Here is a 14,186-nt window from a genome sequence, read left to right on the forward strand (position 1 = left end):
TTCTCAGACCCCATTATTGTATTTTCAGTTTCTTGACACTTCACCTTTGCAAATTAAACCAGAATGCTGATACACTCGGAGTTGCAATATGTGGGAGAGAGAGGGTAGTGAGGAAGCGAAATGAGAACATGTCCCACAGTCCTCATTTAGAATATTTCATTTGCACATGATACTGTAAAAGCAGTCCAGAACACACTGAATCTGCTTCCCTATGCTGATGCAAATTGAGCTGTGCTGCAGCCTCAAAGTCTTATAATGGTTTTCAGCTCTTGTGAAGCTTTTGAATTTGTTATGGGTTGTAGCACTGATGAAGATTTAAGGATCTAAGAAAATGCATGGTAATGTTAGTGGAGCTGGTGAGATGTACGACAGATATCCAGAACAGAAACTGAATGAGGTTAACAAACAAAGGAGCGATACATACAAACTGAATTCAGAAAGCAGAGAAATAGTAAAGATACTGAGGAGACAAATAGTAGCAGCAAATGCCTGATAAAATGCGAAAAAAAAAAAAAAAACAAGAGGAGAAGAGAGCAGAGGTTGTACCATAGACAGGGACATTCATTAGGCTGTCAGATCACTTTGTAATTACCACCAGTGTTGTAGACACTAGCAACAACATGCAGCTCTTTAAGCTGGCGTTTAATTTTATGAAGACAAGAGGACAAAGATTAATCACCCACAGAGAGGTAGGAGTTGCCCCTTGACACACAAATCTCCCCTAACCAAGTTCTGAGTAACCGAAAAACGCGTTTTTTGATCGACATTTGATTTATTCTGATTTCAGTATCAACATATTCACACAATATTGACATATTCATAGAAACATAGTCTAATTTTCAGGAGGGGGTTGGTATATTGTAGGGTACTGTAAAACACATAAAACACAGCCCATATGATTTTGCTTTTATGTTTATGCATTTCATCTTCTCCATTCTTTCCTTCTACGGCTGAGTTTTTCTCTTTTCCCCTCCCATTCTGTTAGTGGTGTGTAAATAATACAAGGAGGCTTGACTGTCAGTGTTGCTTTTTGTTGCAGAAGAAAAACACATCATTTCTGCCAAGGTGTAGTGGCTTTGTTGTGTTAACTGTGCTGTAAACTGCCATTTACAATGTTTTTTTTTTCTTTTAGGTAGTGGGAGAGTGGCGCTTTAGCAAGATCCACTGTGACATCTTTGTCACTCTGGATGTGATGATGTGTACAGCTAGCATCCTCAATCTCTGTGCCATCAGCATTGATCGGTGAGTTTACTATTGCAGATTGTTCAGTCTTTCCTGTCATGCTTCCTGTATAGATTCATAATGGTAATCTTTACCCTATAAATACCAGAAGAAACTGCTCTGTGCGTGACCAACAAATCTCCTATGTCTATTCACTGATCAAATGCCACTTCCACACATAGATTTCTCTCCATAAACAACATCTTTGTGTAATGTATATTCATATTGAAGTGTAACACCCATCATTACTATTGGCCACTACATGCTCTATGGCTATAAATGTACATTTTGCAATACAATTGTTTTACAATACTAATTGCTACAATTTCAAAATCAAAAAGCAAAGAGCATATCTAATGAATACATGTAAGCCAAGTGCCTAGGACAGTGACATTTAATGGGAAAGTCCGGGACTCCTGCACAGTGTCAAGTTTTTATTAAAGAAGCCATATACTATTGTTTATTGTAAAATGAACTATAGAATAAAAGACGAATAGAGAAGAAGTGGACAAATAACAGTGATTTAAATAAATACGTATTCACTTGAACCCAGAAGGACCAATAAACTCATAAGACAGAGGGACATAGGAGAAAGACAACCAATAATACCTACAGAAAATATTTAAAAATGAAAATACAAAGAGGTGGAAGAGAAGTAAGGCTGCTCAGTTCAGTTTACACTACCTCCTACAATAAAAAGAAAACCCATAATCTTATGTTATCCTCCTGTAAAAGAGGTTAAAGGATATCAATATGTCAAAGGTCATTTATATTTAAACCATGTAATTAATATTATAAAGTCCTTTAAAATCCCCAGTGGGGGTTAGAAAAGAAGAGAAAAACAATTTTAACATTGTTGAAAGCCATTTCAAACAGTTTGGGGTACGCACGACATAGACCATCATAAAAGCATAGAATAATGGAAACTGGCTAACTAAAAATAATGTAACAAAAACATATTTAAACAGAGGTAAATATTTACATAGAGCTCATTTTCTCTGACTATAATAATAAAATACATTTAAATTTGAAAATAAATAAGGTGGCACACAGAAAAATATCGACTTGATAAGTGAACACCGTGACAGAAAGAGGTGGAATAAATTCATCTCAGCAATCTTGTTTTGTTTAACTTGCTGCAGTGATGCAGAACTGTTCACGAACACCTCTTGTACAATATTACCTCATAAAAGAGAGGAAGAGGTAAAGCCGCCTAAAATGAATTTAATAGTTTAATCCATATGAATTCACAAGCTTGCAGTGCAATGAGGTCAGTAGGGCTGCTGAAAAATCAGTAATCAATCGGTGACAGGTTGTTCTAGTAGATGCAGGGACATGCTCCGAATGCAGCTGTAAACTACACCATGATAGCTTCGAGAGTGAGACTGTAGGGTCTGATGACAATTCTCTATACGCTTTTATCCAAAGCGACTTAAAAGTGAGGTACAAAGGCAGGCAGGGTAAGCGTTAGGAGGTCTTGCCTAAGGACTGCTACAGGAGGTAGGCCACAACTCCCGCATGGAGGGCAGCGATCTTTCCACTACACTATCTAGCCGAAGGATACACATATTCAATTGTAGTGTTTTCTCAATTATTGAAGCATCTTTAAATATACATCAACAAACAGACCCAGCACAGTTTAAAGCATCAATGCATTAAAGTACATCATGTCTTGCCACCAGCCCTCAGCATCCTGGATTTAATTAATGCCCCATCCAAAAATAATTTCAGTTATGTAGTTATGTAAGCGGCACGATGACTCAGTGATTAATTGCAGTGCCTATATTAAAGTACATCACAACTGAAAGAAGCAGAGTTCCAGTGGAGAGCTGTTAGTGTGAGGATCATGTAAAGGCTGAGCTTTCAACATTAAAACCGTAGGAAGTAATCGTGTAACGTTAACAACTAGAATATGTACTGAAAGTGTGGGAGCTGGGTTTATTGTAAATGAGCCTCTCATGGAGGAGCCTGAAGAATGTCAAGGACGTAGTATTTTCCAGAATTCTGTATTATATTTGATTTTACATGATTTTCTGCATGGCTGCCTTTTCATCTTAAATCCATAATTATCCACCATGGTCACCAGCAGACACAATGTCAACTCTTATTTAAGTGACTGAATTCTTGTGTATGCCTCGCGTATGGGGGAAAATCGTATTAGCCTGAATAATCTCACGGCTGATCATTGTTTGTGTGTGTATATGAAATGAATGTCACAAGCATGGCAGAGAAGAAAGCCATCCGCATTTACATTTAGATATTATATATATGACTTGTGCTCGCTCGCTGGGTTGTGCGAATATTGTTCACGAAAAAGGATGAACGCGACAGTATCGAGAGTTACTTTCCATGGCTTGAATGCTTCTGGGTGCATCCCGAATAATTCTAATAAATTAATAAATAAATCATTCTGAAAGTTCAAACAAGAGTCATTGACAAATTTGTTGCCTTTTATCAATTTAGCATCTGCAGGCTGTATCATGATTTATACATCAAAGGATTGTTTCTTGTTTCTTGTTTTCCTGCCCACTTGAGGTTCACCAATGTGGAGCAAATTGGGAGGTGATTAAATGATCAAATTATGAGCCTTTTTTTTTTGTTGTTGTTGTGGATCTGTATGCGAAGAAAAGTATGACAGCATGTGTTTACATAGAGGACTTTTGACATGGCTCCGATTTTTTGGATTTATTTAAATTCCCCTAAGCCCACACAGTCTGGCCACCTTGGGGTGTATCGCATGTAGAGAAAGTATATTCCCTCATCCATTCTTACAAATATAGACTCAGGAAAAATGCACATGCACATTCAAATGAATTTATTTGTACAATTACACGCTGAAAGAAATGGTTAGTTAGATACTTTGTTGTTACTTTGTTAGAGTGTCTTCCAACAATGTCCAGTCCAACAATCAAATAAGCTTTTCACGTCCTCTTTAAAAGCAGAACACTAATGGACAAAAACTTTGTGTAGGAAGTGATATGAACATTGTGCACATGCCAAATATGATTTATAAGAACTCCAATTATATTGTCAAAAGGCAGATGGTTTTCATGTTGAACGAGAAGACACTTTCCTACTTTAATGCTTTCTGGGAGTCATAATTGTTTTACAGACATTGAGATCACAGCAGTTAGGACACATAGTAATATTTGTGTTATGCATCTAATGATCTTTTTGAATGGTTTAAAAAAGCACAGGCTACCACTCACAGGCTGTCAAAACAATCATATGAATATGTTAGAAGATAGATGTTAATGCTGAGAAATGGCTTTGAGGTAAGGTGCAACCAAAAACAACACTATGAAACTGGTGAGAGTGAATTCAACAGTACCACGATGTTAGTGTTTTTCCCCCCACTGACTTGTACTGGGTGCAGGACTCAGTGTATTACGTATAAGAGAGAAACAAATGGAAATGAAACAAATGAAATGAAACTGTTGGCTGCATGAAGTTGAAAATAAATAAATCCCAATGCAAAACAACAAAACAGTAGGATGCACCAAAGTGTTCGAACATATCCAAACTGTTGTCAAATCAGTAGTAATATCCACAGATTAACAAGCGCTGACTCTACAGTCTGACTCTGGTGCATGAATGAATGTAGCAAGCTCAGCTTGCATGGGACGTGTCGAGGGTAGCGAGTCTGTCCGAGCACTGATGCAGTAAAGTTATAGGCTGACAACTAAGGAATGAAATGGAATTTGCTATAAGACTCAGTAAAGCAAATTTTTTAAATAGTATTTTAGATCAGCCCTGTGAAAGGCCTTTGTAAAAGTGAAGGAGACCATGTCAACATAGGATACTACCTAATGCTGTCTGTATGACTGGCTGTGCTCTGTGTGCCCTTTACTAAGTGATGCAATCAAAAACAGCATACACCACCTGTGCAGAGGGGGTCTGTTTCCAGCCCAAAAATCACGACACAGGTGCAGGTGGTCAAAACATTTGCCTTGCTCCCAATGAAACTCGTTATCTTCTGGCCTTGTGTCAACACTGTGGGCCAACTGGAGAGGACCCAAGGCTTGTTTCACCCAAGACTGTATTACAGTGCATTGTAATGGGTGTGCATTGCACACAGCCATGGCAACATACATAGAATACTACAAGTGTCTTGGATTTAGATTTAGACTTAGAAACTGTGCAGGGAGAGTGAATAAAAACAATAATTTTGGGGAAGACAACCCCAGACAGTGTTCTCCAAGATGCTGAACAATTTAATTCAATTCAGTTTTATTTGTATAGCACCAAATGAAAACAGAAGTCATCTCAAGGCACTTTACAGTATTTAAGGTTTAAGACACTGTATAGAGTGAAAAATATCACTCTATACAGAATTATATGGAAAACCCAACAACAACACTTGAGCAAGTACTAGGCGACAGTGGAGAGGAAAAACTTCCTTTAGAGGAAGAAACCTCCAGCGGAACCAGGTTTAGGGTGGGCGGCCATCTGCCTCGACCAGTTGGGGTGAGGGACACTGTCTCTATGGGGGTTTGGTAGTTCAAACGAGAGAAAATTACAAAGTCCAGCATCATTTTTGCAATGATTCCACATTAGTTTTAGTGACTTTTGATTGGCGTAACCGGGCGTCATTAAGTCCTGTGTGAATTATTATCTTAATCTGAACAGAGCTGAGTAGAGTACACGTGTTATTTTTTCTCAGTTATTGCAGCATAAAAAAATCCTTGAATAAATAAAGTGTAGTTTAAAATGCCCTGCGTGTTGCCACAACAAGACCCAACACTACAATACTTTACGACAGCGTGTTGCACAATGGCAACATACATGGAGCAATAAAAATAGCTTTATTCTGACTTCCTTACTGTGTTTTTATAAATAAGCCCATTTAAAATACCTCTTATAAGTCTCACCTACTTGACTTTATTTCTACAGCCTTTCACACCAGATTACACAGAAATCAATGGAAAAGAAACTGTGAAAAGCTGTGCATTTCCTGGTGATTGGAGCAAGGGAATAAGGTCAACCACTGTAGTGAGGTTAAACGATCAGGTCTTTCTTGCAAACACTGCTGGAAAAGCACAGCTTACCTCATAGTACCTCATTGTTTCCAAAAGCCTACAGCCTACCATCAAAAAATGACTTACTACAAGATGACAGGCACCATTTCCTTGTGTAACATTTTTGTAGGTGTGTGTCTATGTATGTGTCTTCTTTTGTCCTCTTTAGAAAAGAAATCTTCAGCTGAAGACGAAAGTGCACTGGAAACATTTACCCTTTCATGCATAGTGGTGACTACAGTGGACAGCTATTCAAAAGCTGTTCTCTTGTGTATGCACGGGTTAGAGTTAGGATTAGTAGAGCTATGGACAACATTTCTTCTTCTTCTTCTTCTTCTTTTTGTTGAAAATCTTAGAAACTCCGGTTTGTTAAATTCATGTTTTTGTAAATTTTTCCTCAATGAAAAAAGGTTTATACAAAATATTTCAATCACATTGTTTTTTTCATGCCTAGAGAGAAATAAAAACCCTCACTACAAACATGTACATGTTTTTTTTTTTTTTTATCCCTTACAGTTACACTGCAGTTGCAATGCCAATGCTGTACAACACTCGCTACAGCTCCAGGAGACGGGTCACAGTAATGATCTCTGTGGTGTGGGTACTGTCTTTTGCCATATCATGCCCCCTGTTATTTGGCCTAAATAACACAGGTAAGAGAGCACGAGACATACCCGCTCTCCTGTCTTTGAAACGGAAATGTTTTTTCATAGTGCATGACAACTGTGGTGGAGACTACAGTAGTCATGTATGCTTCACCATATTTGCATAAATACTTCACTAAAGTAAAATCTCAGTGCCTACTTGCAGTTTCTGCAGGGGGGGGGGAACACAAGCACAGTTTAATTTTCCACTTACCCGTGCCAGTAAACGATTACTGGCATATAACTACCTTTATTGAACCACACGCTTATAGGTTGCTTATTCCAAAGAACAGGGGTTTTTCAGGGGATTACAGTTAAAGCAGGTTCTGATTAAGGGCTTTTTAGAAGGCACAGACTTGTTACCGACCAGCTACTGTGGCTTGCATCCTGTCACTTTGAAGGTCTGCTGGCTCTGCTTATCCCTTTGAGTACTTGATGCACTCAGATATTTGGATGCGTGAGCCCCACCACTGCTTTCAAGTGAGCAGCGAGTGCAGATGTAGTCACACTGCGGCAGCCACTGATCCTGAAGCCATCCAGATTTGATGTTAAGCTACTGCAATGTTCATGTTGTTGTTAATGTAATTTTAGTGTCTTTACCTACAGAGTGAAAGCTGGTATAACTGTAAAGTTTGTCAGAGATATGTGAAGCTCAGATCATGACAACCAGTGCAGTAAATGGACGACAGTGTACAGTACAGAGTGCTTTTATGCCAGATCGTTTCACAGTGCCTTTCGTTCACGCCCTTCGCAGGCACTGACACATATGCATTAAATTAGACTGTAGTGTAGATCTCTTGAATGGGTCCTTGAAAAAAATGCGTTCAAGGACTCTTCGACATGTGGACAATGAATCATAATTAAAGGGGTATCTCAGCAATATAGTGTGTGAAGCTCACCAGAAAGTTGTGATTTCCTGACCTACAGTGTTTAGTATGCATAGAGGTTCAAAAACTTTTTCTCATTTTATTAGTCTTCAAATTTGTCTTGTTGATGTGGTGTAAAATTAAAACGAATTACTAGAGGTACTCCACCTGGCAAGTAAACTGAATTTAATTTGTATAATTGCACAATTCCTCTTTACTGGATGATTCTTTACCTCCTGAGCTACACTGAAGTGTGAAGAAACACAGTTGGTAAAATGAACCACACATTACTGTGACATCGACGGCATATTGATGATGACTTGGTTGTTAACTGTGACTGTATAGCAACAACTGTTAGCTAATCTGACGCTGCCTGTAGTTTATTTGGTGTGTCCAAAGGCCTGTCACCTCACCGTGTGCTCTGGTGTACAGGGAGTTAAATAGTCAGTGATGCAGCTTGGGGCGAGTTTGGCTGGATTTAAAGCAAATCAGTAAGATCTAAAATTAACCAACCAGTGGCGAGCGTCTAAACTTGGAGAGATATGATCTCTGCAGCTGGCACCAGATAGAAGGCCTGTGGCAGTATTGTGAATACTCTACAGTATTAGGATTGCATCAACACCTCATCAGTAGGGTAAAACTAGCCTGTCTCACGACGGTCTAAACCCAGCTCAGGTTCCCTCTGAGGGGAGTGAAGAAGTTACATATTTTCAGAAGGTTCATATCAACAAGTTCAACCCAAACTAAGCCACAACAGATTTTGGATGGAACATAAGATACAGTCTGAGGCCTTTATTCACCCTCTGCTTATTTCCACAGCCACTCGTGATGAGTCTCTCTGTGTGATCGCCAATCCTGCCTTTGTGGTATACTCTTCCATCGTGTCCTTCTATGTTCCCTTCATCATCACTCTGCTGGTTTATGTGCAAATCTATGTGGTCCTGAGGAAGCGCAGAAAACGTGTAAACACCAAACCGAAGCAGCGAATCTGTCAGGCTGCTGAACCTGACGTGGCCACTTCACTAAAGGTGAACTGATGGAGCAATCTGACTTTTCTGAACCTTTTTAAACTGAGGTTTCATCAGAACATAGAAGATGTTTTTGTTCATTTATTTCTTTATATAAATAAAATACAAACAAACAAACAAATTTCTTAACCATATTATACTTAATTAACAATATTATGCAGTCATTTCACAGTATTATAAAACAATATACCTTAAATGAGACACACCCTGACAGGAAGAGGATTTATTTTGAAGGACAACTGAGGCACTTCTTGTGGTTTTCCCCTTATACCTATGGAAATGAAATGCCATGTTTCAGTGTCAAGCACCATCACACAACACTAATTATGTAGGGCCTCGAATGACCTTTAGGTCTTGGTTATTGATTTTACCGACACAGTTAAACTCAGTGGGCTCTGCACTGGAAGCCAAGTAATGCTTTTCATCTAGTGCATTGCATTACTCATGTCTGTGCATACATAGCTTTACCCTGTGATTTGAATTACTATATAATTTAATGATCTGTGAAGTCGTTATGCTGCAGCATGCTGACAGATGACTGTAGGTACAGTAGATATTCGTTGATCATTTAAATAAAACCACTTACTGATCATTTTTAGATGGGTTTGTTTCATCTTAGTGATGTAATCTCAGCGCACGTTCTGTACAGGGATCAAATTACTGCTAAACAGCCTTTCTGTACCAGAGCCCGAGGTAGCCTCATTTGACCTGCAGTGGAACCTGTGCTTAGAAAGCCGTTTTGTCAGTTGTGCTTTGACATTGTACCCTTTCCATGCCTGACACAGCTGTTTTCATTTCAGGATAAGTGCACTCATCCAGAGGATGTGAGGTTGTGCACCATGATTGTTAAATCTAATGGGAATTTTCCTGTCAACAAGAAGAAAGTGGTATGTGTTCTTTTTCTTCTGTTACTATGCTTCAGATCTCTTGCTTAAACATATTTTTAACTAAAACATTCAGTTGAAGGAAACTTTATCCATAAAAGATTTAGCAATGTGTCACCTTGAAGAGTTACTGCACTTCTCTTAGAAAATGTAACTGGAAAAGGCACGATTCCTGCTTTTGCAGGCACAGTAAACCTACATAAAAGACTGAAAGCGTGGTCATCCCTTAACTATTTATTAGCTGCTCTTTTTAACGTCAGCCACTGTACCTTAAACCTTAAGGAAAAAATGACCCCTAATCCATGTTTTTTATTCTGCTTATGTTGAACATTCTCAGATATTCATTAAAGACGTAGTCAATGAGGGGGAAGATCTGGAGTTGGACGAGCTGAACAACAGTGGCAGCAGCCAAAAAGAGAAGCAGCAGCGACAGTGTGCACTTGGAGACACTCCAGCGACGAGCCACCAGCTACTGGTGTCCAAAGCCAACACTAGCCCCACTTCTGCACCTCCTACACCCCCCGAGGAGGGCCAGAAAGCAGAAAAGAATGGAGATCCTGCCAAGGAAGGCCTGGGGGATCCAGTACCCATTGTGGCTAAAGCCTTCCAGACTCAGGCCTTACCTAATGGCAAGACTCAGACTTCTGTAAAAACAATGAGCAAGAGGAAGATTTCCCAGCAGAAGGAGAAAAAGGCCACTCAAATGCTGGCCATTGTTCTTGGTAAGTCGATTTGCTTTTACTGAATATTTTATTCAAATTTCCCATTTGGTATAAATAATTTATAATCAGTTATATTGAAGTCAAAGTTAAAGCAAATGCTGTTTAATGTGAATATAAGCATCAAAGTGGAGCACTGGAACACGAAGCATGCAGCGATGACAACATCAAACTAGCAGGGGACTGTGCTTAAACCCGTCAACACCAAATATTTATGTTCAAAATTACCATGAGCAAACCTAGTGTACATTTAAAAAAAGGCCTTTATAAAAGCTCACGCCCTGTGCATGTATTTTTATTTGCATCTGACTTAAAACAGAGCTTGACAGCAAATCAGGCAGTGATGCAACAAATAGAAATCGCTGTGTCCAACTCATCTATTGCCTTCCATATTACGGTGTTTCATATAAGAGCTCCCTTCTTCAACTTCCTCATTCTGTCTTTTTCTGATATTTCTTTTTTTTATTGTATCTCCCCAGGTGTATTCATCATATGTTGGCTGCCCTTTTTCATCACACATATCCTGAACACCCACTGCACAAAATGCAAGGTTCCTGCTGAGGTGTATAATGCTTTCACTTGGCTGGGCTATGTCAACAGTGCCGTAAATCCCATCATATACACCACGTTTAATGTCGAGTTCCGAAAGGCGTTCATTAAGATCTTGCACTGCTGAACGGCAACATCACTTGTCTGAACAGACTGAGGGAGGAGTGATGAATAAAAGCATCTCTTCTGGCAAATACCTCATCCTTCTAAGGAAAAACGCACCACGGGGGGAAACTGCAATCTGATTTTTAAAGTTGTGGAAGTGAGCGACTGAAAAACTGACGGTGTCTTGCTGAAAGACGTGTTGGCTCTATATGTGATTTGTTTGTGGAGTCTCGTTCTCCAAATTACTGAATGTAAAACATGAAATGTCTGTAATAATGACCTGTTTCATGGAGAAAAGGAAAATGTAACATTGTTCTCTAAAAATCATTGTGCTTGTCATGTAAGGAGTCATCTGTATACAACACACATACAAGTTGCAAACTGCTATTATGTGTGTGTACTTTATGTTTTGATGACAGAGATCATATAAATATCAAGTCAGTGTTCATTGCAGTGTTAAACGTAAACTCTTAATCTTAATACCTACCACTGATTAGAATGTGTGTTAAAGACAAGAGACATTTTACTTGCTATACAATGTGGCAATGCCAACATCCACATATTTGCAATTTTATAAATTGAAAATTCATATTGTTGTTTTCTGTACATAGTTTTCTTATCATATTAACTGTTACTATATGCTTGCAATTGAAATGTGATGCATGCTCACCGCCCCCCCACTTGAATTCTTATAAAATGTATGTTGCAAAATGATTGCAAACGATGTCCAATAAAGGAAGTTACAAGACGCTGTAGAATACCACACTCATATCAGTGTTTACTGCATGTATACACATACACTCATAAAAGCTTGCTATCATTCAGCAGCCTCCCTCTTATTCCCAGGATTGATCTGCAGTTGTTTACTGGAAGTAACGTGGACGACTGCTGCAGTGGAGTTGTTCCTTGGCGAACTAATGATCTGAATGTGGACATTGCTGTTTACAGGTATAATCAAGAGAATATCTGCAGCCCCTGAAGCATCTCCCCCAGGCCTGGCAAAATGGAAATAATGGTTTCTGTGTGTGTTTAGGTAACAAATCCTGCATTATTTTCAGTTTAATAAGAACAACATTGTCTTCAATGATATGAATGGAGGTAGAGGGGATGGACTGCTAATTACAGGTTCCCTGGCTCCTTCTGTCCAAAGTGTCCTAGGGCGAGACGCCAAGTTACCCCAGCGCTTGAAATATCAGCAACATTGTCATTGGTGTATCCTGAATTTCCCTAAGAAGATCAGTAAATGTTTTGAGTTGTATCAGTCACAGAGAACTGTAGCTTAAGTGAACATTTTCCGGCTCAGTAATTGTCAGACGTTATATTCAAATCTAGACCAAGAAAACAAATCTGAAGAGGAAAAAAGGCTTTTTAATTGTGGAATATTTGTGGGAAACTGTGTGCAAAGCACAGGTACATCATACATCTTCCCAAAGACTTGCACTAGCCTGCCCCCTTTAAAATCTGATTACTTTTAGAAAAAGTCCAACTCCACAAGACTAAACTGACTCAGGTCTTTGAATAAGAAGACTCAGTCCCTCTGTGAAGCATGCTATAATAGTTAGAAAAGAGGATTCAAGTCTAATGTGTGAGCTCATACTTTCTAAACAGTGGGCACTGATATGTCTGTATGACATGTTCCTTTGGTGATTTTGTATATTTCTTATTCTTTGACTTGATTTCTTCAAAACATTTGTATTTGTGATAATTGTCCTACTCAACTGTATTGCGTCTGGCTTTGAAACGTGCCCCGTTCTTGTAGCCTCACCCCTTTTAGGAGAGACTGAGACTACTTTAGCAATGACACAACACTCACCTGTGTGAGTCAGTGTGATACACACCCTCTGTACCCGATGAGGAGCAGGTTCAGGATTAAAATGTAAAGTTCTACTTTAAAGGGAGCAGTGTTGCAAACCTTTAGGATACAGAATGTTTGTGGGAGCCACCACTAGTGCTATACAGTTTACTGGATGTGTGTGTATATAAGTGCATTGAGCAGCTGAGACATTTTAATTGGCAAAGGTCATGTTGCTGTTTGCAATGGAAAAAATTAAAGCCCAAACTGACAAATGGAAATAAACATTTAAAAATAAGGTTTACAGTCTGTTTAGTATCATGTTGCTGTAGGTTATAATGTATGATGATGTTACAGTCTCCATGGGGATAAAACAGCTTCAGACAAGGAAGGATGGTGTAATTCTTCTGTTGTGGTCACAGCCTTCTGTGAGTATCTGACATCACCGATACTATATGTGATGACCTAAGACCAACGGCAGTCTAGCATTGCATCATTTTCATGTTATAGCCAGCAACAGCAACAACAATATATTGAAGTTCCTGTTCTACTGTTAGTAATCACAACCCTAGAAACAAATAGAAAAGAATGAAATGTTCTTTTGTTTTACAAGGCAATTCATCACTCCTGGTGAGTGCTGCTGCTGCTGCTGCTGGCAGGATACTGGATACAGCAGATGCAGAGTTCCCCCTGTTTTGGGGCTGGAGTACTGTGTTATTATCAAAAGCAACTATATTTTCATTTTTATTTTATGTTGATGAATTGATGTGAGAACACCTGACAGTTTTCTCCAAGGTCACAAAATTAAATTACAACCACAGGGTAGGAAACTGTAGGAAAGTGAATACTGATTAATAAAACATAGATTCTATATTTCTACATTGTTTGAGGTCGAAGATGGTAAAAAGTAGTGTAATTAAAGATTTAAGAAGTAGTTTGGCATTAGAATATTTGGAAATTGCTTATTTGCTTTCTTGCTGAGACTTATCTGATAAGATACAGTAGATAACAAATCCGTGCTGCAAATCTGAAGCAGGAGCCAGAAGACCTTAGCTTAGCATAAACACAGAAAATGAAATCCTTTCTTTAGCTAAATGCAAAGTTTTAACAGTATAGTTTTGATGAATATTAATATGTTTTGTAGCTCTACTCCAGACTCTGCAGGAGCTTTTCTTCACTGGTCAGTAACATCCAGTAACGGCATGCAAACAATATAAAGAGTCTTCACAGACGGTTGTGAATAATTTATTTTAGATCAAACATTTCTAATGTTTTAATGGCTTCTTAACATCTGGCCAAATGTACTGCACCAAGCACCAACATATACTCACAGCTTAATGGACTTACAGGGCTCTTAGGA

The 14,186-nt window shown here is 38.8% G+C and overlaps 1 protein-coding gene across 1 annotated transcript in view; it reads left to right on the forward strand.

Annotated features, from left to right (window-relative positions):
- Positions 1-11,775, forward strand: part of drd2a (dopamine receptor D2a) — a 34,617-nt gene extending 22,842 nt beyond the window's left edge. The window contains exons 3-8 of the mRNA XM_026375791.1: positions 1,133-1,242; positions 6,756-6,892; positions 8,569-8,777; positions 9,578-9,664; positions 9,999-10,383; positions 10,860-11,775. Coding sequence (XP_026231576.1) covers positions 1,133-1,242; positions 6,756-6,892; positions 8,569-8,777; positions 9,578-9,664; positions 9,999-10,383; positions 10,860-11,056 — 1,125 coding nt within the window. The 3' untranslated portion in view covers positions 11,057-11,775. The remainder of the gene's footprint in view (positions 1-1,132; positions 1,243-6,755; positions 6,893-8,568; positions 8,778-9,577; positions 9,665-9,998; positions 10,384-10,859) is intronic.
- Positions 11,776-14,186: the final 2,411 nt, after the last annotated feature.

Source organism: Anabas testudineus, chromosome 13 (assembly GCF_900324465.2).
Source record: "Anabas testudineus chromosome 13, fAnaTes1.2, whole genome shotgun sequence".
Taxonomy (NCBI): Eukaryota; Metazoa; Chordata; class Actinopteri; order Anabantiformes; family Anabantidae; genus Anabas; species Anabas testudineus.